Source organism: Gossypium arboreum, chromosome 11, assembly GCF_025698485.1.
Source record: "Gossypium arboreum isolate Shixiya-1 chromosome 11, ASM2569848v2, whole genome shotgun sequence".
NCBI classification, from domain to species: Eukaryota; Viridiplantae; Streptophyta; class Magnoliopsida; order Malvales; family Malvaceae; genus Gossypium; species Gossypium arboreum.
The window spans coordinates 67467865-67491396 of record NC_069080.1 but is presented as its reverse complement, the minus strand read 5'-3'; the positions used below and the strand labels follow the sequence as shown (position 1 = coordinate 67491396).

The window sequence follows — 23532 nt, the reverse complement described above, 5'->3', positions numbered from 1 at the left end:
GGCCCTTTGATATGTAGTTTATAGTTGGTTGGTGAATGCCTTAATTGTGTATTTGGTATATTGAGTGCAAATTGATTGAATTTGAGATGTGGTATGCATGTTGATTTAGACACAAAATCTATTAAATAAGCTTGAGCATTTAGGTGAATTTTGAAAATAATATTGGTATGATTTTGAATCGTCAATTGCGGTATTTATGAGCATTGTTATTGTTGGTATTGGTATAGCTTGATTTGGACTTGGTTGTGAATGGTTTGAATGACTATTGATGATATAGTCATATGCCATTTGAAATGTGTAGGTTGATGCAAATTTGGTTAAGAAAAATGGCTTGGAAAATAGCTTATTTTTGTCCACACGAGTATGTGTCTCAGCCTTGTCTCCCCTAGTACTTATTTAGAAATCAAGTCAGTAGCTCCACACGGCCTAGCACACAGGCGTGTGGCTTAGCCGTGTGACATAAGTCAGTATACCCTCCAGTTTTAACATGGACTAGCATACAGCCTGGCACACTGGCTTGTGAGGCCATTTCGAAGGGTACATGGGCTAGTCACACTTATACGATCTCGCCTCGGTGACTTGATTTCAGTTGTTTGTTGTGTCCGATCATTAAATGGAGGAGTTTCGTTTAATTCAGAGTTTAAGGGAATTTAGCTAAATGTAAGCTTAAATTGAAGGTTTTCAAATGTAAGCTTAAATTGAAGGTTTTCAAAGATTTATAAGATGGATTAAGGATAGGTTCGGCTAGGTGTTGAAACAAAGTAAACCAGAAATGATAGTTGAAATGGCAAAGTGAAAGGATGATGAAGATTCGGCTAACAAGGAAACAAAGTGATTAAGTTGATAGTTATGGATGGAATGGAAATAGAATTTAAGGGTCAAGAATGAACCCATACTATAAGTGAGTATTGACTTCTTGACCCGAGACTTATAAGACAGTTAAGGTGGACTGATGATGTAGATAGGACCTTGACCCGCTATCTAGGAAGATTGGAACCAAAGGTATCAATGGGGTGACTACCACACTCAGAATTGAGTGATAAGTTCAAAAAGAAACAAGGTAGACGCCATTAGCGATGCTAGATAAGTCACATTGAGTCTTAAACGAAACAAGAGAGTTGAATAACTCACAAATGTTATAAACATTCATTAAATGAGCAAAAAGTCTAAAATACAAATCAAGAGCTTCATATTTATAGCTCAATGCTTAAACTAGCCAAATGGACACTAATTAATCTAAATGGTTAGCTTTAATTCAGCTTAATTAAGATGAAAATAACTATTGGACTCTTCAACACATCTCTTGTAGTATTCTGCACCTTGGTGATGCTAATAGCCTTTTCCATTAATAATTCCAATCAGCTAGTTTTAAATGAGTTCATGAAGGAGCTAAATTAGCTTGGAAAGAGATTGGTCAAGTTGGTGTGAACAAGCTAAAATGCTGCCTTGAAAAACCAAATGATCATGCAGCTCATAAAGGCAACTTGGGCGCACGAATGGTCCTCAAATCGGGCCATTTTCTCGTGAAGAATCTTTAAAGTCACAAACTCCTTTGCTCATGAACCTAACAGAATCGTTTCCAAAAACCTAAGAACCACAAAGGGTTCAACAGGAAAGTGGGTTACTTGCATGCTTTCCCTCTTTAGAAGGGAACCATTTTAAAGTGTCACCTACACAAGAATGAAATAAATTAGTGACACTATGAATTATAAACACAAAATAACTTTTCGAACTCTTATTCAAAGTTCGGATGCATAAACCAATACCGGGATCAAAAATAGAAGTTGGTCTTACCTTACCATAACGAATCAAGAAATTCATCGATGGAAACAAACCAGAACCACAAAGCATTTGAAAGTTATAATCTTGGAAAACAAAATTCCATGGTTCAAATCCCTTGAACAATAATAAAGAACAATGATCACCGAGATCAAAAACGAGGTTTTCTCTTACCATTTCAATCTGACTCGAAAATTTCATGGTCGGCATCATAGAAGGATCATGAAGTGATTCAAAGTCATAATCTTACCAAACATGAAGCGATTGTAAGCTAAAAATATGTAAATCATGCTCGATTCCTTTAACCATAATGTAAAACAATTTCCAGAATCAAAAATTTGATTTTAACTTTGCAAGCTAACAAAAATCACATGCTTTGTGTTCAAACATAATGATAAAATTTGGAGCAGTTGAAAGGGTTCAACACATTTATTCACAATAAAATTATGATGCTCACCTTTTCTTAACAGCAACTTTGGTACAGAGGCTCCAGGTTTAAACATATGGTTTTGGTCACTCGTTCCAAAATGCAGCAAGAATTTTGTTTTCATCAATAAATCACACATGCCAAATGAAAAGAATTTAAGCATACAAATATGCAAACAATCAAGCCTCTCAAATCTCTTTCGAACTGGCATGTAAATGCATAGGTATTTCGCACAAGGATATAGAGATTTCACATTATCATCTCAATCAAACAGATTAAACGTCTTACGCAAAAACTCTGTATCACATATGACAAAATTTTGTATATGGCAATTTAATTTAACTTTATCAATAGAATTACCAACACAAAACTCATCATATGGCACTAGTTGGAACGAAATCATCAACATTAATCATAGAATGAAAATTAATCAAATCAAAGTGAGGGGATCTTTCGAAGACTAAGTCACCAGCAATTTTCTCAACAGCATTCAACTTTGATTTTCGTGCTTCAATGGATAAAAACTCTTTACCTTGCTTACCGTTAAGCACTTGTGGTTGGATTTCATTTTCAACCTTACCTTTCTCAATCAATTGAAATTGTCTCTCATCAGGAAGGTAATGAAGTTGAAACTTATCAATTGAATCTCTAGAAACCTGAAAAGAAGAAGTAATACTAGGACAAATCGCACATTGCTTAGTAAAACATTACTCACATTTTCTTGTTCACTTGCATCTTTTTCTAACCCATTTTCAAATCCTCTTTCTTTTACCTCAATCTCTTTTATTGTTGAAAACTCACTTTCGCTCTTCATTTCTTTTTCTTTTTCAACAACAACACTTGATTCTTGCTCACCATCTTTTCTTTTGATTCTTGCTCACCATCTTTTCTTTCTTCAATCTCTCCCTCTTTTTTAATTTTTTTTCTTACTCACATGCTTTTTCTATCTCAATCTTTTTTTTCTTTTATTCTCCTTTTCTTTTTCAATTTCTTCTAGTATTCACTCATTTTCTCTCATCAACATCTCTTATCTCTCTTTTCTTTTTATTTCTTTTTCTCTTTTCCTTTCATTACAAGATGAAGATAACAAGAAAGATTCAAAATGAAAAACCTTCCGTTGGGAAAAAGAGGAGGGATCTACATACGAAATACGACCATCTTTTCGAGATTGAATCTTCAGGGATGAATACCTTGGTGCATATGAAGAATTACTTGGACCTTCTCGTTTGTTACCATAATAGGCTTTAAACTCAAAGCATGAGTTATTTCAACTCGAAGTCCTCGTTGAATAGCAATCTCGATTGGGATATCTTCTAACATAGTCATTGGATGTTAGACTCTTTGAAGATCTTGTTTCCATCCTTTGACTTGGAACAAATCGCTCTCAATAGTAGTAAGATGGGATGAAACGCTTACGCATCAAATCTTTCATTTCAGACCAAGTTGATATCGGGCGCTCTGCGTTTCATCTCCGACTCATGGTGAATTGATTCCACCAAAACATGGCATTATCAGAGAACTCGTTTGACACAAGTTTCACCTTCTTGCTCTCCAAGTAGTTATGGCACTCGAAGACTAATTTGATTTTCCTTTCCCATTCAAGGTATGCCTCCGGGTCGGATCTACCTTTAAACGGTGGAATGGCTAACTTGATAATCTTCAAATTGTTATCAAAACGTTCACGCTCTCTAAAGTCTCGGCTTCTATGAATGCGTCACCTTTCGCTTTGATTAGATGTTTGGTATGATAGATCGGACAAACCATAATTGGTAGCAACATTCCTTTCAAAACTTAGAGACATATTGTTTGAACTCGCCACAAATTCCTCACATTTCACTCAAAAAGAAAAAGTAGATGGCACTCCTACTCCTGTTTACACTCTTTAATGGCTTTTCTTCTCTCTAATGCTCTCACAAAACTCGTGTCTTTTCCACTAGTTTCTCCTCTCGAAGTTCATAAAAGACTTGTCTAGACTTATAAGCTAGTTTAGGGGTCGACTTCAAAAGATTTGCAAAGGTAAATGATGAACTTGGTGCTAAGTGTGGTGATTGGTTCATTTTTGGTAGGAAAGAACTTTTGACGATCGGAAGAAACTATTAGCAGTTCAAAACACTCCTTTTTTTCTTTTTTTTTAATTCTGAATATTTTTTTTCTAAAATGCTGAATGTATATATATTCTTTTTTATACACGAATTTTTTTATTTTTTTATGAACTTACTCCGAGATAGTTTGAACGTCCGTACTCCTCGATTTTAGCTAGCTTTAATACCAAATAAAGCGAACTCGCCTCGGTGACTTGATTCGAGTCGTTTGTTGTGCCCAATCATTAAATGGAAAAGTTTTGTTCAATTTGGAGTTTAAGGGAATTTAGCTAAATGTAGGCTTAAATGGAAGGCTTTCAAAGAGTTTTAAAATGGATTAAGGATAGGTTCGTCTAGATGTTGAAACAAAGTAAAACCAAAGATGATAGTTGAAATGGCTAAGTGAAAGGATGGTGAAGATTCGGCTAACAAGGAAACAAAGTGATTAAGTTGATAGTTGTGGATGGAATGGAAATAGAGTTTAAGGGTCAAGAATGAACCGATACTATGAGTGAGTATTGACCCGAGACTTATAAGACACTAAAGGAGGACTGATGATGTTGATGGGACCTTGACCCACTATCTAGGAAGATTGGAACCAAAGGTATCAATGGGGTGAATGCTATACTCGAAATTGAGTGATAAGTTCAAAAAAAAACAAGGTAGACGCCACTAGCGATGCTAGATAAGTCACCTTGATTCTTAAATGAAACAAGAGAGTTGAATAACTTACAAATGTTATAAATATTCATCAAATGAGCAAAAAGTCTGAAATACAAATCAAGAGCTTCATATTTATAGCTCAATGCTTAAGCTAGCCAAATGGACATTAACTAATCTAAATGGTTAGCTTTAATTCAGCTTAATTAAGCTGAAAATAACTATTGGACTCTTCAACACATCTTTTGAAGTATTATGGACCTTGGTGATGCCAATAGCGTTTTCCATTGATAATTCCAACCAGCTGGTTTTAAATGAGTTCATGAAGGAGATGAATTAGCTTGGAAAGTGATCGGTCAAGTTGGTATGACAAGCTAAGATGCTGCCTTGAAAAACCGAATGGTCATGCAGCTCAAAAAGGCACCTTGGGCGCACGAATGGTCATCCAAATGATCAGCTGAATTTGAGTAGCCATTTAGGTGTGAACTCACAAAATTGGATGGCCACAAAGGTGTGAACATGACTATTCAGCTAAAGAACAAATGTGAAAACACTTGATGCCTTACTGAACCCGAAATGGCTCTTGGGAGGTTGTTTTCAGCTCATGATAGTGGCGTACGAATTGCCAAAGGAAGCTTCCTAGCAGCAGCCAATGTGAACACCTTAATGCTGTCCATTCCCAATTCCTACAAGATGCATTAAGCACAACTTAGACATATTTAATTGGTCTGAAATAAATCATGTATTAAAGATGTCTAAAACTAAGACACATTAAAAGGCCTATTTAATATGTACTAAACTAAGACATATTTAAAACCTGCATTTAAAATGTTCATCTTAAGACACATTAAAATGTTGTACTAATTAACATGAATTAATAGACTTAAGACATATTTAAGACTCAACTATAATTAACTAAAAATAACTAAATCATAATTAATGTTTTATTCCAGCAACTAAAATGCATAAATTAAAATAAGATAGAATCAAACTCAATGAGCTAGGAGCGACCTAGATAAGGTGAGGAAAACTAAGATAGAGCTCGTTGAGCTGAAATTAAGCTTTATTTTGCACTTAGACCCCTCGTGTTTAGGTCAATGCCGATGTCGTCGTGTTGTATCGAAACATGATGCGGCCAAGACCGTATCACACATGGTCATGTGGTTGGCCATGTGACCCAAGTCAGAGAGTTACACGGGGTAGGACACGAGGTGGGACACGGCCATGTGATTAAATTTCGAATGTCCACACGAACTGTGACACGGGCTTGTGTCTCCTGAAATTTGAAATTTTTTTATGTTTTTTCTAAAAATTTATTAAGTATTTGAATTAGTACCGAACCACTTCTAATGCTTGTTTTGGGTCTCAAGGGCTCGTATTTAGGGACCATATGATTGTATTTGAATGGTTTTAATTGGTATGAGAATTGTGATTCGAATTGTATGATTGTTTATGATATTAGTCCTGCAATGCTCCGTAACCGTATTTCAGCGATAGATACGGGTAAGGGGTGTCACATCCTTAGTCACTTAGATTGTATCTGATGGCATAATAATTCATGCTTTGGCACATCATGCCTCATTAGCGGCGACTTCTTTATCTGAGTCTCCTTTTACCTTATTTAGTGTCCTTTCCTTTTTTTTATACTTCCCTAAAGGGAAATCTCGCATCTTATTTGGCGTACACACGAAGTGTCTTAGCAGGCATTTAACATTTTATTCGCTTATAAGCTACAGATCTCGCCAGTCATCTGGCTTTATACAGATTTTTAATAATTTCTACGTTTTGAGCTCGTTGCAGCTTAATCTAGCTAGCCTATATCTCCATTTTCGAAATTTTTATAGATTTGTAAGATGCCATTGATGAATATTCATGCTTTTTGATGATTGACAATGAAATATGGAGGTTGGATCATAATTTTACATATTGTACAAAGTTATTTTGAGTAAAAATGCAAATTATGGACTAAATTGTGAAATTATGAAATTATGTGGTTAAAAGTATGAATAAAGTGAAAATATGGGCTGATATATGATAGGGTAAAATTCTGCTAGCATAGGTTGTCCTTAATTGCATGAAATTGTGATTTTATATGATTAGGACTAAATTGCAAAAAAGTGAAATAATAAGGCAAAAGTGTAATTTTGCCAACATGTGTAAATTGTGTTAAATTGAATGAGTTAATGATTAAGTAAGTAAATTTTGTTATTATATAGATTGAGAAAAATGAGATTCGGATCTAGAACGGGGGAAAATAAAGTTTCGAATTAGTCGACCTAATTCGTCTTTACAGCGAACGAGGTAAGTTCGTATGCTAATAAACGTATTTAAATTGTGTTATAAATGCTTATTTATTATTGAATCGAATTGAATTATATATGTTTATTTGTCATTGAACTGTTATGAATGTCAAATGAGCAATTACGAGCAAGAAACGACAGAGTTACGACATTCAAAATTCCCGTACGAATCTTAGGAATAGTATAAGATACAAATGTCATCACATTAGGTTATCAAGAAGTAATTATAGGTAAGACCATGTCTGGGACATTGGCATTCTATTGTGATTACGTGTAAAACCATGTCTAAGACATTAGCATCGTTAATTGATTTTGTGTAAGACCCTGTCTGCGACAATGGCATCGATATGTGATAACATGGAAGACCATATCTAGGATATGGCATTGTACGAGCTATATATGATTGCCGAGTATCCTTAATGATTCTAGATGGTTCAACGGGGATAGTCAAGACGAGAATGAAAGTATGATCGAATTAAGAAATCAGGTACATACAAAACATATGTGAGAATTGAATGAAAGTAAATTGGTGAGTTCATATTGTATCATGTATATTGTAGAAGGCCCATTTTGCTTGGGCCCTTAGAATTATTTACAGCAAATAAATAAATTCAAAAGGCAAATTAAAAACCAAAATATGAAACCAATAAAAGGTCCAAAGTCCATCAATTACAACAAGCCCAGCTTTAGCCCAATTAAATACCAAATTTTACATTAAACCCAAATTAAAATTATTCCCGAAACAGTCTCCAACCCAAATACTTGGACCCAATGGTCATATCATGGACACAGTAGTCCAATTCCAAAACTGGCTCAAATGGCTCGGGCAAATTGAATCTTCTAGAAACCCTAGGTTTTCCCTTGCTGTTAGGTGCCGCAGTAGTCACCAGGCAGCCTCCTTCACGCTCTACATCAACGCGTCCACGAACGGCCTTTACCTCCGTACATCCACGTCAATCGAACCTACGAGAAGAAACAGCTAATCAGTACCAATAACAGAATAGCCAACAAATGTATAACAAAATCGGAGGTTTTTTTATATTTTTCTTTTATTATTTATTCTAGAAAATCAGCTATAAAAATAGGCCGAATGTAATCTGTAAGGTGACACACACAAATCAATAAAAATGAATCTAATGCAAAAGAAAATTTAAAAGGTGATTTTCGATTGACTTTGTTTGTCAAGTTTTTTATTTTATTTTGGTGTGTAAAAAGCATTAATAAAGGAAAGAAATCGCACACCCGAATCCTCTCGATTCGTGCCGTCGAAGGCCTTCTCTGTCGCTGCAATCAGATTCGGCAAAGGGACTGAGAGCCTTCTTCCTCTTTTTCTTTGGTTGTCGAGGGTCTAGCCTTCAAAAGGGTTTAGAAAGAGGGGCTGAAATGCTTGTTCTCTGCAACGCCGGCCATTGGCCACGGTGGCTGTCGAGGGTTCGAATAATGGCCCTTTCGGCTGGAAGAAAAGGGGAAGAGATGGGAGAGCTTTAAAGCTTTAGGGTTTTTTTTTTTTAAACAAGGGTTAAAATGATTTTAAAAACAAAAATTTTGATTTAAATAGTAAAGGAGAAAAGACGTCGTTTCGAAAGGTATTCTCAGAGGCTAAAATGACACCGTTTTGAACCTCTGACCCGTGATCTGACCCGATAGCCTTCAGGATCCTCGTGTTCCTGCAGTGAGGGAATATTTGCGCGATTGGTCACTCTGCTTTGCACTATTATTCGATTAACTCCTGTTTCAATTTCTTTTTCATTTTTTTATTTATTTTTTTGGGATTTTCACACTGTTTCAACTTAGTCCGCGTCTAAACACCGTGTTTTGAGATTTGGGACAATTACGTTTTTAATCCCCATTGGGTTGCGCGCATCGTATTTCGGTCCTTAATGTTGTTTTAATAGTTTTATTTCATTGTAAATTGTCCTTTTGATTTTATTTTTATTTCAATTGAGTATTTCTATTTTCAGTTTTTTTTCTTTTTGTAATTCTATGTTTTAAAGATTTATATGATATTTATTTTCATACATTGTTATTTTATATATACATACATAATTTATATTAAATTACTTATTTAAATTCCCTTTCAAACATGTTTATATATTTCTCTTTTAAATCTATTATGTATATCATTTGTTTCTTTTAAGGACCCAATTTTAAATTATATATTTTGTTTATTTCAAGTACTTTCTTATGTTATCATTCTTTTACATATACATTATTTTTATTATGTTTTTTCACTTTATGTATATTATTAATTTTGATGAATAAATCTTGTTTCAAATTATTTTGTATGATCATTGATTTCATATTATATAGATTGTAATTCATATATATTCTTTTGTATATTTTTATATGGTTGTATTTATATAATTCATTTATGTTAAAACTTTCTATTATGTACATTAGTTGTTTTAAAATTTTATATGGGCATACATTATTATTTTTATGTACATAAGTTATATTATATCTTTATTTATAAATTTTGATTATAAATTGTTTTGTATAGTACTAATTTTAATTTTTTTGTACTAATTTTAATTTTTTTCTTATAATACTTATTTTGAAATTCATTAATATGTTAAACTTTATATTTTATGAATTATTTATTTTTATTTTTATTTATTTTATGATTTATTTCAAATTTTTGCATGTATTATTTGTTCATATACATATAATTTACTTTTAATTTTTTTTCACATTGTCAATTTCAAATTTATCTTCCTTACATTATTTGTTTTAACATTGCTCATTACTATTTAAAAGTTTTTTGTTTCATTGTTTAAATAGATTTTTTTATTCATTAGTCTTTATTTAGAAATGTTAAATAGTGTATGTTATAAGATTATTATCATTGGGTGAGTTTTGATTTACATATTTGTATCTTATATTATTTTCAATAATTTTTATAATATGTTATCCATGTATATTTTCCATATTTGTTACTTTGTTCTTCATTTTCGTGTATTGTATTATGATTGAGATTGCCCACTTATTTGCCTAAAATCGAACATTTCATTTTCGTTACTTCAAACAAACCAAATAAATGTATTTCAAGTCCGTTTTTATAATTTCTCCTATTTGAAAGCTTCTCATAAAAAACAAGGCAATATTTTGTGTTTCGAATTTCAAGAAATCGTGCCCTAACGTGCTGGGTTTCGATTTTTCGTTTGACCAAATAACCAAATATCCTTTTAATTGCATGTTTTGGAAATCATAAGATGATCTCGCTTTTGAGGATTTAACATGTCATATCCTAACGTACTGATATGGTATTTTGTTCCTTCAGAACGAGTGAATCTTAAATTCCAATTCGAGTTATTCAAACATTTTTAAAAGAAAATGTATTTCAAAATCTTTTCAAATTTTCGACATTAGGACATTAATTAATTAATTAATTAGGTACCAGTTTTGGGTGTTTCAAGGGTGCTAATCCTTCCTCGTACGTAACCGACTCCCGAACCCGTTTTCTTGAATTTCGTAAGCCAAAATCAATATTAAAAAAATAAAATGTTTTATTAGGTGATCCGATCACACCTAAACAAAAAGGATTGGTGGCGACTCCATATTTCATTGTAAAGTCAATCCTCGTTTTTCAAATTAAAAATGGTTTCGACATATATTAAATAAGAAAGAATTGTGTATAAATATTTTCATATTAAAGTGTGTTTATTAGGTTATAACGAAGTATGAATCGAATGATATGTAAAATATGAGTTATAGTTGTTTTAACTAAATATACATATGGCACGTGAAAGAAAAACCACAATTGGGTCTTGGTAATGTATGTGTAAGACCATAGTTGGACTATGGCATCGGAAAATCGATGAATTTGTATCATAAGCACTTATAAACCAGAGAGGTTTGATAAGATTATGGGTGATAAATAGAAAGGTACCAATACAGGTATGTACAGAAAACTACTCAAGCATCGAGTTATATGAAGTTGAGAACTTTTAAATGAGGACATGAATAATTTGATGTTAGCTCATGACTTGATGCTTTAAATGTTAATGATTTAACTATTTTGAATTGCTATATGAATGTTGTGATTATTTTAGGCTCACATACGAACTTACTAAGCTGTGAAGCTTACTTTGTGTTATTTCTCTATGTTTTATAGTGTCTCAAACATTCACTCGAGTTGGGAGTCAATGGAGATCGTATCACACTATCTGGCTATTGATTTTCAGTATTTTACACTTTGTGGCTTAGTTTTATGGCATGTATAAGCTATAGTCTTTTTTTATAAGGTTGTTAGAAATGTATATGGTCATTTGAAATGGTTTATTAATGATTTTGGTCAATGGTTATAATGTGGCCTTATGATTTGGCATGGTTGATATAAAATGTGTATTTGGCTTATGTTATGTATTTGTGTTTTGGCTTGAAAAGCAAATGTGGTAATAATGTGGTTCAAGAAATGGCATGTACTGGTATGAGTTTGACATGATGCATTGATAAACTTTGATTTGGTTATAGGTTGAATAATATGATTGGTTATTTTGCTGGAATTGAGACATAAAAAATGTTAAAGATGATAAATGATATATGCTAGTTTTGGTATGTGTTTGGTCAAGAAATGGTTGAGATTTTTTAGAAATGAAATGTAATGATTTAATATGGTATGATTTATGCTGGAAATGGTCACTTTTGGTTTCTTATTGGGTTGTACTGAAATGGTACCAAATTGGTTGCTAAGTGTGCATGAGAAAAAGGGTGGCAAATTGACTTGTCAAATAGCCTATTTTTGTCCACACAGGCAAAGCCACGGGAGTGTGTCTCAGCCATGTGCAACACACTGTCATGCTGCGCGATCGTGTGACCCCTAGGGTACCCTTTCGAATTAAGTCAGTATACCCTACAGGTTTGGCACGGCCTAGACACACGGGCGTGTCTACTGGTCATGGGTGGCACATGGGTTGGTACACAGGCGTGTGGCCAAGTCAGTAACCCCTTTAGATTTCACACGGTGTGGCACACGGGCGTGTCCTCAGCCGTGTAGTGCAAGTCAGTATGTATGCCCTATTTTCACACAGCCTGTGACATGGGCGTGTCTGGTGGTCGTGTGAGGCACACGACCTGTTCACACGAGTGTATGACCCTTATATGTTGAAAAATTTTCTAAGCTTCTCAAAGTTTGCAAATATTATCGATTTAGTCCCAGACCACTTCTAAGCATGTTTTAAGGTCTCGTAAAGCCTTATGAGGGACAATGTGAATGACTTATTTAGGTTATATATATGAATGCATAAATGTATATGTTATGTATGTAAATGATGTGTATTGATCGGTAATGCCTCGTAACCCTATTCTGGTGACGGATACGGGTTAGGGGTGTTACATTTAATTGGTATCAGAGCTATGGTTTAGTCGATTCTAGGACTAATTTAGCATATGTGAGTCTAGCTATACATGTCATATTTAACCTGTGATAGTGTGATATCTCCCGATTTTGACGAGAATTATTTTAATTAGACAGATGTGTTCTCCAACCAAGCTAACTCCGATAGTGAAGAATGTTATACTCAAATGTTTGAGTGAAAAAGTGATTATAATGAGTTAAAACCCATAAATGTATGAATAAAAGTTCATAATATCATGTTATTAATAAATGCTATAGTATATGCATGTATATGTGAGAGTTAAAGTTGAGGCTTTACGACCCTCACCCCCTCATCAGTATGGTATTCCAATGAAATTCGTAACATTTAGATTAAATAAGCTCACAAGTGTGGAATTATAGAGTTCTGTGGTTGACGGATTAATATGGTAGTCAAATAAGAAAATGAGTCAGCAAGTAAAGATAGTACAGAGGAAATAATGGATTCTTCTAAAGGTCGTTCGGATAATGCAAAGTCACTGTTAAAGAATAAGTTGAATTCGATGAAACAAAACATTTAGGTATGATATCTAAAGAATATATTGACTGGAAGTTCTTCTGAATTGATTTTTGTTAGTGGTGGGATAATGAGAAATCAGTGATGTCAGAGATAGACAGTAGAATAATGTTTGAATTGTAAAGATAGTTGAGTATAGCGATTATAGTCGAATGGTTTACAATGATCCCTTCTGGGTACTCTATGTGTTTGTTTATTCTTAGAGATATATGTAGCTGTATATTTTTAGATGAAATTCTTATCGAATGAGAATGTTAACTGAACATACTGATAGAAGAAAGTATTGTTGGTCTGTTTGAGTTATGATCGACATTACTCTATCTTTCTTTGGTATTCTATTCTCTTGTGTTGATAGGAAAGTTGACGGTAAAATTCGTATGATACTAGTATTCTATTTCTACTGGTTATTAGTCTGTTGAATACACATGAAGATTATATTTCTTCTGTTACTGTAGATTTCAGTGCTTATGAGTAATGTTTTTCCTTTTGGAAATTTTCTAGGATATCATCGAGATCTTTATCATTCTATATGGGTTGTAATTTCCAGAAATTCAGTATAGCTCATTATTTTGAAATTTTGCTACTTCGGTTTTATTATGATTCTATGTGATTATTTGCAAGAGATATTATGTTGACGGGGATAACTATATATCTAATATGATTATAATTTCTGATTTGATCATGAGAGTACAGTGGTATAGTTATCATATTTATAGAGGTTATGTTTCTGCACTGATTGCTATTCAAATCTATTCAAATTCCTCTTGTGTTGAAAATGCATTATTAACAGTTGGGATATTATCTATTTATATGGTTGAGACATCGGTCTTATAATGGCATTATGGTTTCTATTTGATGAAAGTGGCTTCAGTATAGTTCATGGCTTGGATGATTAATAGATGAAATAGTTTTGTTAATATAATCCTTTTCTAATTTTCATGAAAGGGTTGACATCGGAAAAAGTATAAATGATAGCAGATCAAGTTCAATTTGTATAATGGTTATCTTTCTTCAGGTAACTCTGGTTATATGTCAATGAATTTAAAACGGGATTCTTATGTTTCATTTGAGTTATGCAAATTTTTAAAAGATCATTGATTGTATTCAGAAGAAAGTGTGATAAATGGTATGTCTGGGTTATCCTTATAACAAGAAGAAATGATTACTTTGAAAAGCTATTGTTTGATGGCCAAGATCAATTCGATGGTTTAGTCTGATTTGAGTTATTTGCTTGAAAGGTTAATGGAGCTCTATGTTTTTGAGTTTATCCTTAGGTCTGTAAATAATTTTTGTACGTTCACGAGTTAATTGAGGGATAGCCTAAATGAAGAATTTATATTCTAGAAGACGTGATACTGAATTATATTTATTGGAACGGTTCTATTAAGAAATGTTCTTGTAAATTAAATTTGTTTTGATTGAAGAAATCATTGTGCTTGTAAAGTCTGCATGATATGTTACTTATTAATAAAGTGGTAAACAGTTTAAGACATTGTTAACTGAAGCATCAGTTCTAGTTCAGTTTGCATCGGTTAAAGAGTTTATGATTTTCAGTCATATGTCATGAATGGTTTGAAATGGGTCCTAGTACAGGAAAGAATAGTGATTGCTTATGTTGTATATAGTTAAAGCTGCATGAAAAGAATTATATGGCATGTGAATTAGAAATGATTGATAATGTATTCGCATTGAATAGTCAGTGGCATTGATTATTTGGTGGGTAATGTTACAACTTTAATGATTACTTAAGTTAAAAGTATTTAATGACTAAGAAAAATCTGAATTTATGTGAACGAAGATTGCTTGAAGTGCTGAAAGAATACAAGTTAGAAATTGATTATTAACCAGGGAAAACAATTACAGTCACGGATGTTCTGAGCAGGAAACCTATGTGTGCTTTACGAGCGATGAATATGCGATTGATCTTGTTGGATGATGGATAGATATTAGTTGAATTAAAAGCATTCAGCAAAATTGTAAAGTTCGTAAATGTATCAGTGAATTGCAAGTTAAAAAGAGGTTTAACGTAAATTGACTCATGATTCAAAAATTTCAGATTGGAACCGATGATTGTTTGTTGTTTCTAGATAGAACTCGTGTATCGAGAAATCTAGAAATTATGTAACAATTGTTACATATGGCCCACAATGGTTAACGTTGATCATCAAGTGTCTTCAGGACTGTTATAGCATGTGTTGATATCTAAGTAGTAATGAAATAAAATTTCGACGGATTTTGTAAAAGGTAGATGTTATATGAATTATGATTGATCGTTTGAAGAAGTCTGTACATTCTATCTCAGTACATACAGATTTCTCTTTTGATAGATTAGCCGAGTTATACATGTTAGAGATCTTCAGAACACAACGTGTGCCAGACTCCATTATTTTGGGTAGAGACCTGAATTTTATATTGTGATTTGGTAGAAAATTATAGTAAGTTTTAGATAAACGGTTTCAATTTAGTATTGCATTTCATTCTTATACAGATGGCTAATCTGAAGGAGAGATTTAGATTCTCAATGTAATGTTTCGTTATGGTGTTTTAGAAATTGAAAAATACTTATCATAGTTTGAGTTACGTATAATAATAATTTATCAATTGAGCATAAAGATGGCACCGTACGAAGTTTTATATGAGATCAGTGATAAAAAGAATTACGGGGTCGATGTGATTAGAGACACTGAAGAGAAGATCAAAGTATTTTGCGACAATCTGAAAGCAATTTCAGATTGACAAAAAAATATGCGGATTTGATATGTAAAAGCAAATCTTTAATCTATTCTCTAATAAGATTTTCGAGGACGAAAATCCCTAAGGGGGAAAAGTTGTAACAGGTCGTTTTTAGCTAAATCGAAACAGTGGTTTTGGGACCACAAATCCTACATCAAAAATTTTATTTTATTATTATTTTAATATTTACAGCATGATATTAGAATTGTGTGAAAATTTTGTGAAAAACTTTTACCGTTTAAGTGTTTAATTCGGTAAAAAAGACTAAATCGTGTAAAGCATAAAAGTTGTGTTCTATAAGCTAAAAGTGTTTATTAGCTATAATTTTTAAAGTGAGGGTCCTCAAATCGTAATTAAACCATTTAAATTGTGAGTGGACATTTATGGGCATTATTATGTATGTTTTAATGATATTATTATAAGGTTAATATGGTAAATTGTTAATAATGTTATAATGAATAAAACAAAAGGCCATTTTTCTGTTCATTCATCTCCTAACTGAAATTTGTTAAAGAAAAACAACCATGGAGTTTGGATATTTGGCCAAACAAATTTGTGTGCATGTAAGTCCATTGGTCTCGATTTTTAATAATTTCTATGTTTTTTAGCTCGTTGCAGCTTAATCTAGCTAGCCTGTATCTCCACTTTTGAAACTGTTATAGATTTTGTGAGATGCCATTGATGAATATTCATGCTTTTTGATGATTGATGATGAAATATGGAGGTTGGATGATAGTTTTACATATTTTACAAAGTGATTTTGAGTAAAAATACAAATTATGGACTAAATTGAAATTATGAAATTATGTGGTTAAAAGTATGAATAAAGTGAAAATATGGGCTAGTATATGATAGGGTAAAATTCGGCTAGCATGGGTTGTCCTTAATTGCATGAAATTGTGATTTTATGTGATTAAGACTAAATTGCAAAAATGTAAAATAATAGGGTAAAAGTGTAATTTTTCCAAAATGTGTAAATTGTGTTAAATTGAATGAATTAATGATTAAGTAAGTAAATTTTTCTATTATATAGATTGAGAAAAACGAGATTTGAATCTAGAACGGGGGGAAAACAAAGTTTTGGATTAGTCGACCTAATTCGTCGTTGCAGCAAACGAGGTAAGTTCGTATGCTAATAAACGCATTTAAACTGTGTTATAAATGCTTATTTATTAATGAATTGAATTGAATTATATATGTTTATTCGTCATTAAACTATTATGAATGTCAAATGAGTAACTACGAGCAAGAAACGACAGAGTTACGACATTCGAAAGTCTCGTACGAACCTTAGGAATAGTATAGGATACAAATGTCATGGCATTAGGATATCGAGATGTGATTACATGTAAGACCATGTCTGGGACATTGGCATTCTATTGTGATTACGTGTAAGACCATGTCTGAGACATTGGCATTGTTAATCGATTTCGTGTAAGACTCTGTCTAGGACAGTGGCATCGATATGTGATAACATGTAAAACCATATCTGGGATATGGCATTGTATGAGCTATATGTGATTGCCGAGTATCCTTAATAATTCTGAACGGTTCAAGGGGCATAGTCAAGACGGGAATGAAAGTACGATCGAATTAAGTAATACAAGTATGTACAGAACATATGTAAGAATTGAATGAAAGTAAATTGGTCATATTGTATCATGTATATTAAATAAGAAAGAATTGTGTATAAGTATGTTTCATGCTAAAGTGTGTTTATTTGGTTATAATGAAATATGAATTGAATGATATGTGAGATATGATTTATAGTTGTTTTAACTAAATATGCATATGGCACGTGAAAGAAAAACCACGATAGGGCCTTGGTAACGTATGTGTAAGACCATAGTTGGACTATGTAAGACCATTGTTGGGCTATGGCATCGGAAAATTGATGAATTTGTATCATAAGCACTTATAAACCAGAGAGGTTTGATAAAAGTATGGGTGATAAATAGAAATGTATCAGTACAGGTATGTATGGAAAACTATTCAAGTATCGAGTTATATGAAGTTGAGAACTTATAAATGAGGACATGAATAATTTTATGTTAGCTCATGAATTGATGCTTTAAATGTTAATGATTTATTTATTTCGAATTGCTATATGAATGTTGTGATTATTTTAGCCTCACATACGAACTTACTAAGCTGTGAAGCTTACTTTATGTTATTTCTCTATGTTTAATAGTATCTTAGACGTTCTCTTAGGTTAGGAGTCAATAGAGATCGTATCACACTATCCGACTATTGATTTTCGGTATTTTACACTTTGTGGCTTAGTTTTATGGCATGTATAGGCTATGGTCTTTTTGATATGGTTGTTAGAAATGTATATGGTCATTTGAAATGGTTTATTAATGATTTTGGTTGATGGTTATAATTTGGCCTTATGATTTGGCATGGTTAATATAAAATGTGTATTTGGCTTATGTTATGTATTTGTGGTTTGTCTTGGAATGCAAATATGGCAATAATGTGGTTTAAGAAATGGCATGTACTGGTATGAGTTTGAAATGATACATTGATAAGCTTTGATTTGGTTATAGGTTGAATGATATGATTGGTTATTTTGCTGGAATTTGATACATGAAAAATGTTAAAGACGATAAATGATACATGCTAGTTTTGGTATGTGTTTGGTAAAGAAATGATTGAGATTTGAGAAGTGAGAAGTGAAGTGTAATGATTTAATATGGTGTGATTTATGCTGGAAATGGTCACTTTTGGTTGCTTATTTGGTTGTATTGAAATGGTACCAAATTGGTTGCTAGGTGTGCATGAGAAAAAGGATGGCAAATTGGCTTGTCAAATAGCCTATTTTTGTCCACACGGGCAGAAACACGGGCGTGTGTCTCAGCCATGTGCGACACACGGTCATGTTGCACGGCCATGTGTCCCCTGAGGTACCCTTTCGAATTAAATCAGTATACCCTACAGGTTTGGCACGGCCTAGACACACAGGCGTGTCTACTGGTCGTAGGTGGCACATGGGTTGGTACACGGGCATGTGGCATGCCGTGTGGCCAAGTCAGTAACCCCTCTAGATTTCACACAGCCTAACACACAGGCGTGTCCTCAGCCGTTAGTGCAAGTCAGTATATATGTCATGTTTTCACACGGCCTATAACACAGGCGTGTCTGGTGGCCGTGTGAGGCACACGACCTATTCACACTGGCATGTGACCCTTATATGTTGAAAAATTTTCTAAGTTTCTTAAAGTTTGCAAATGTTATCAGTTTAGTCCCAAACCACTTCTAAGCATGTTTTAAGGTCTCATAATTCCTTATGAGGGATAATGTGAATGATTTGTTTAGGTTTTATATATATGAATGCTTAAATGTGTATGTTATGTATGTGATCGGTAATGCCTCGTAACCCTATTTCAGCGACGGATACTAGTTAGGGGTGTTACAGGAAGTCTCCCTATCTTCCTTTAATCCCACTTTCCCAAGGAGAGATATTTTCTTATTTTAAAATCTTTTACTAGACCTAAGCCCTTATTCGAACAAGATAAACATTACATCAATCATTCGATGGTCTTATTCAAACCTTACCAATTCCAAGAATACTAATGAAGTACATTCCACTGGTTCATAACCATTTTAGTTCACATTCAGTTAAGCTATAAACATTGTTTCCTTGCTAGCTCAAAACCATCATTACTAAGTGCACTCATTACTAACTTAAACTTTTCAGCATACAATTTATTTCCTCATTTCTTATAACAGATTTCACCCATCCTATTCACACCAATACAGGGCTTTTGCGACAAATCCTTTCTTATTAAACCTAACACTCAATCGTTATGTGCTAATCTAGTGTCTGCCACCATCAGCGCATAACAAGCGCACCCATACAGTTCTTATCTTTTAAACTAAGTTTAGCTTTATTCACTTCTAGACTTATTTTATCCATCTTATCCTTTCAAACAGTGTTCGGATCCTAAGATTTTGTTAGGTGGGATGTTACATAAATAGAGTAAGCGATAATTTTCAACTTTAGATCTAAAAATTTCTATTAATCTTACAGGTTTGGCCAAACCTTATTTGGGTGTTAAGGGACTAAAGTATTTGGACTGTGATATGAGTTATTTTATTTGAGATTTTGCATGCATGAAATATTTGGATAAAAATCAAATGAATTTAATAACTGACCAAATTTGATTTAAAACGCGTATTTCTATACAAAAATCTAATGTAACACTTTTTTCGTTGCTTAACGATAAAATAATTTTTTTAAAAGGTTTACTAACAGAATGAGTTGAGTTTTTTTTTCAAACAACATGACTTTCTAACAAATCGAACTTATATCATAGACGACCTAACAAACCAATGTTTTTAATAAACCTGAGGTAACCACGCTAACATAATGTTTGATTGGAGGGAATGGAATAGCCATTCCCTCCTTATTCTTAAATGAATAGTTAAGCCATAGTTTGCTTCACTGTTTTTTTCATTCGACGAATGGCTATTCCTCTCCTTTTCATCTAATTTTCAGAATCATCATTCGGTGAAGGGGGCTAAGAATAGCCTATTCAACAACGGACGTAATAGCAAAATTTTCCCCAAGACAATTTTACCCTGTATTTGTTCAACCATTGTTCGTCAATTTCGTCGTTGTTGTAAAAGTGGTGCCTCCGTCGATTTTGTCATTAAGAATTGTCGATTCATCTCCGACTAGTTCCCTGCCTCCGCAAAGCTACCTCTTTTCCCTTGTGAGAACCTCTGTAAGTTCCCCTTTTTTCTTCCTCTTCTTGTTTTATAATTTCAACTATGTTTGTATTATTGGTTTTGTTTTTCCTCTTTTCCTTCGAATTTTTTTTCAATTATCATTGTTATAAGAATCGCCCAGAAGAATATTGAGAATTCTAGTTCACATTAAGTAATTATTTTCCATAATTTTCTTTAATTTTGAAGAAAAATGGAATCTTTTTTAAGGTTCCTCTCTTAAAATCTTCCAAAGTGGCATTTGGGTTACATTTTCATTGTCCCGAATCTTATTTTTCTTGAAGTTCTTCGTTCATGTATAATGTTGTCTGAATCTGTGTTTATGGGGATGAGCAGAGAATTTGGACGAATTTGAATGTGATGGGTTTATAATGGATGATGAAGAGGAGGAGGAAGACAAAAATGATCAAGTTTTGAAAAGCAAGAAGATGAAAAAGAAAAAGAGGAAAAGGTAAACTTTATATCCCAATGTGTTATGTTGATTGATTTTAATCTTATGACTATCTTTGCCATTTATAAAGTGCTACTGGCTTTTAATTCTCTAGGAGATCAGTGAAAGGTCCTGTTCTGTATGATGATGATGGTGAATTGGTTCAAGAAAACAAAATTTCAGGAATTTGTCAATTTCCAAAAGTAAACATCAAACTTGATCCATACACTCAATTTTATTCGTTGCTATCATTTGTATTACTAATCATTGTAAGATAGTTCTAGCATTCTTAAGAAAAATTCCTATGTTTGACATTTGATATGAGCTGCCGAGGTTACAATATCCATGATTTTCCCTGATGGCTTTGTTGGATGAAAATTTACTCAGGAAACTGAAATGTTTAAGCGGCTTAAAAGGGCTGAAAAACGTACTAAGATGGTTGAGAAATTTGGTTCTTCTGATGATGAGGGTAATTTCCTACTCTGATTTGAGTAATCTTTCTCTTGTTCTGCTGAATGATGTTGGAAACAATTTTACTTGCTGTTTGCCTCTGATTGTCACTAATTGCTCAAATGTTTTAACTTGCCTATGAATTGCCTACCAAGAAAGAAAGAAAGAATTAAGCGTTATTAATGCAGTTAGATATTGTAGGCCTGCTATTTGATGATATATTCGGAGAAGAGAAAGCTTCATTCTGTGGTCAAAACTATGAGATGAGTGATTTTATTGTGAGTAAGGAAAAATCTTATGGAGAGGGGTCATCTCTAAGGTACATATTACTCATCATAAAGTCATTTTTTATGAAGTTTTTGACAAACATTAAGTACCTTGAATATTGATTGAGTGTTAAACATTTTACCTTATATTATATGTTTGTTAATGCTAACATTTTACCTTATATTATATGTTTGTTAATGCTAACTATCTTTGTAGGTGGTTAAAGATGAACAAAAAGAAGATGGAGCAAGTCGTAACCATTTGTTTGTCTGCCTTAGATGACAAGGTTCCTATTACTGATGATGCTAACCAGACCCTGAATCATCGAAAGCAAGTTCAAGCTTCAAAAATGAACCTGGATAATTCTAGTGAGTTTGAGCCCTTTTTTTTAGCCAACAAGTATACAACTGAGAGGGATGATCTTATCAGCAGACTAACACTCCAGAGAGGATGCAGGTATATTTTGTTGCATCCAATCCCTTAAGGTACTAGACTTGTATTAATTTCTCTATTTCTTTTCCTTAGATGTCTGAAGAAATAATGGAGCCTCCTCCACTTGATAAAAGGAGCATAGAAGAGGAGACTATTTGGATACATAATCAACTTGTAATAAATTCATATATATTGTTCTGCAAGAAAAGAACTGAAGAAAGATCTCAGAGGTATCTGCTCACGAACAAAATTAAGAAGGAAGATATTATGAGGTTCTGGAATTACATCATGTGGAGAAGTTTGATGTAAGTATACTAAAACTTTTGTTCAAAGTTTGAAATTAAAATGCAAACTTACATGCATGTTTTCTCTCTATGCTAGGTTCCATTTATTGCCATGTATCGGAAGGAGCAATGTCTGAGTCTGCTGGATAATTTTGAGCAAAATGAGGCTGAGAATGAAGATAATGATGATGTTGAACAAGTAGGGCAATTGAAGTGGCATAAGGTAAGTTTTTTATTAAATTTTTGCTTATGTGCCAAGAGTCGAGAGTGGCTCAGATGCCTTAATCAATGGCAGAGCCATAATAATGGTCTCTATACTGTGATGTTATACTGAAAGTGTGACTTCCAAGAACAAGTTCTATTTACTGCATTATTTTCAGGTACTTTGAATTATAAAAGAATTAGACATGTGGTTGCTCCTTTAGAAGCGTAAGAGTGTGCTTCAGATGCACCAAAGGAAAATTTACGATGAGGAATGTCTGAAGATTGATAACAGTGAAAAGCATACTTTGAATAAGCAATTATTTGAATCAATATCAAAGTCTCTTAATGAAGCTGAAATGAAGGAAGAGATTGATGACGTGGATGCAAAGCATACTTTGAATAAGCTGTTATCTGGGTTCAACATAATTTGCACCATCTACAATTTATGTTATTTGGATTCATTCGATTGTAGGTGTTGAGTAGGGTATGTATGATGTATCTAGTGTAGGTCTATTCATTATTTTTGAGATTTTTATATACAAAATTCTTAAAAGATCAATGTTTAAATGTTAATAATACTATATGTTATTTGCTCAAAAAATGAATTTGACAAAATGAAAAAAAAAATAAAATTGGTAGCTCCGTAGTAGAACCACTAGTCTATCTCTATGGCATGTAATAATTTTGAGAAAGAAAATACTGGTATAGTTATTGTTTTATTTTGTATTCACATGTACTATCGACCCAAAGTTTTTAATATTATTCCATACTAAGATTTTTTAATAATCTTTTTACTTTTTCTATTTTTAATGAATTTCAGATAATTTTGTTGAAACATAATTTTGTAAGTTTTATAATTGATT

The 23532-nt window shown here is 33.0% G+C and overlaps 1 protein-coding gene across 1 annotated transcript; it reads left to right on the top strand.

The window, feature by feature from the left end:
* Positions 1-21664: 21664 nt before the first annotated feature.
* LOC108478046 (transcription elongation factor SPT6 homolog) lies at positions 21665-23148 on the top strand. The gene is made up of 5 exons (XM_053021301.1): positions 21665-21801; positions 21966-22083; positions 22275-22355; positions 22563-22688; positions 22891-23148. The coding sequence occupies exons 1-5, from the start codon at positions 21665-21667 to the stop codon at positions 23146-23148; spliced, it is 720 nt and encodes a 239-aa protein (XP_052877261.1).
* Positions 23149-23532: the final 384 nt, after the last annotated feature.

Coding starts and splice junctions, on each gene's coding strand:
- LOC108478046 (XM_053021301.1), top strand. CDS start 21,665: ATGCAGTTAGATATTGTAGGCCTGCTATTTGATGATATATTCGGAGAA. Junction 22,084..22,274: donor CCCTGAATCATCGAAAGCAA/GTTCAAGCTTCA, acceptor TCTTTTCCTTAG/ATGTCTGAAGAAATAATGGA. Junction 22,689..22,890: donor GGCAATTGAAGTGGCATAAG/GTAAGTTTTTTA, acceptor TTGCTCCTTTAG/AAGCGTAAGAGTGTGCTTCA.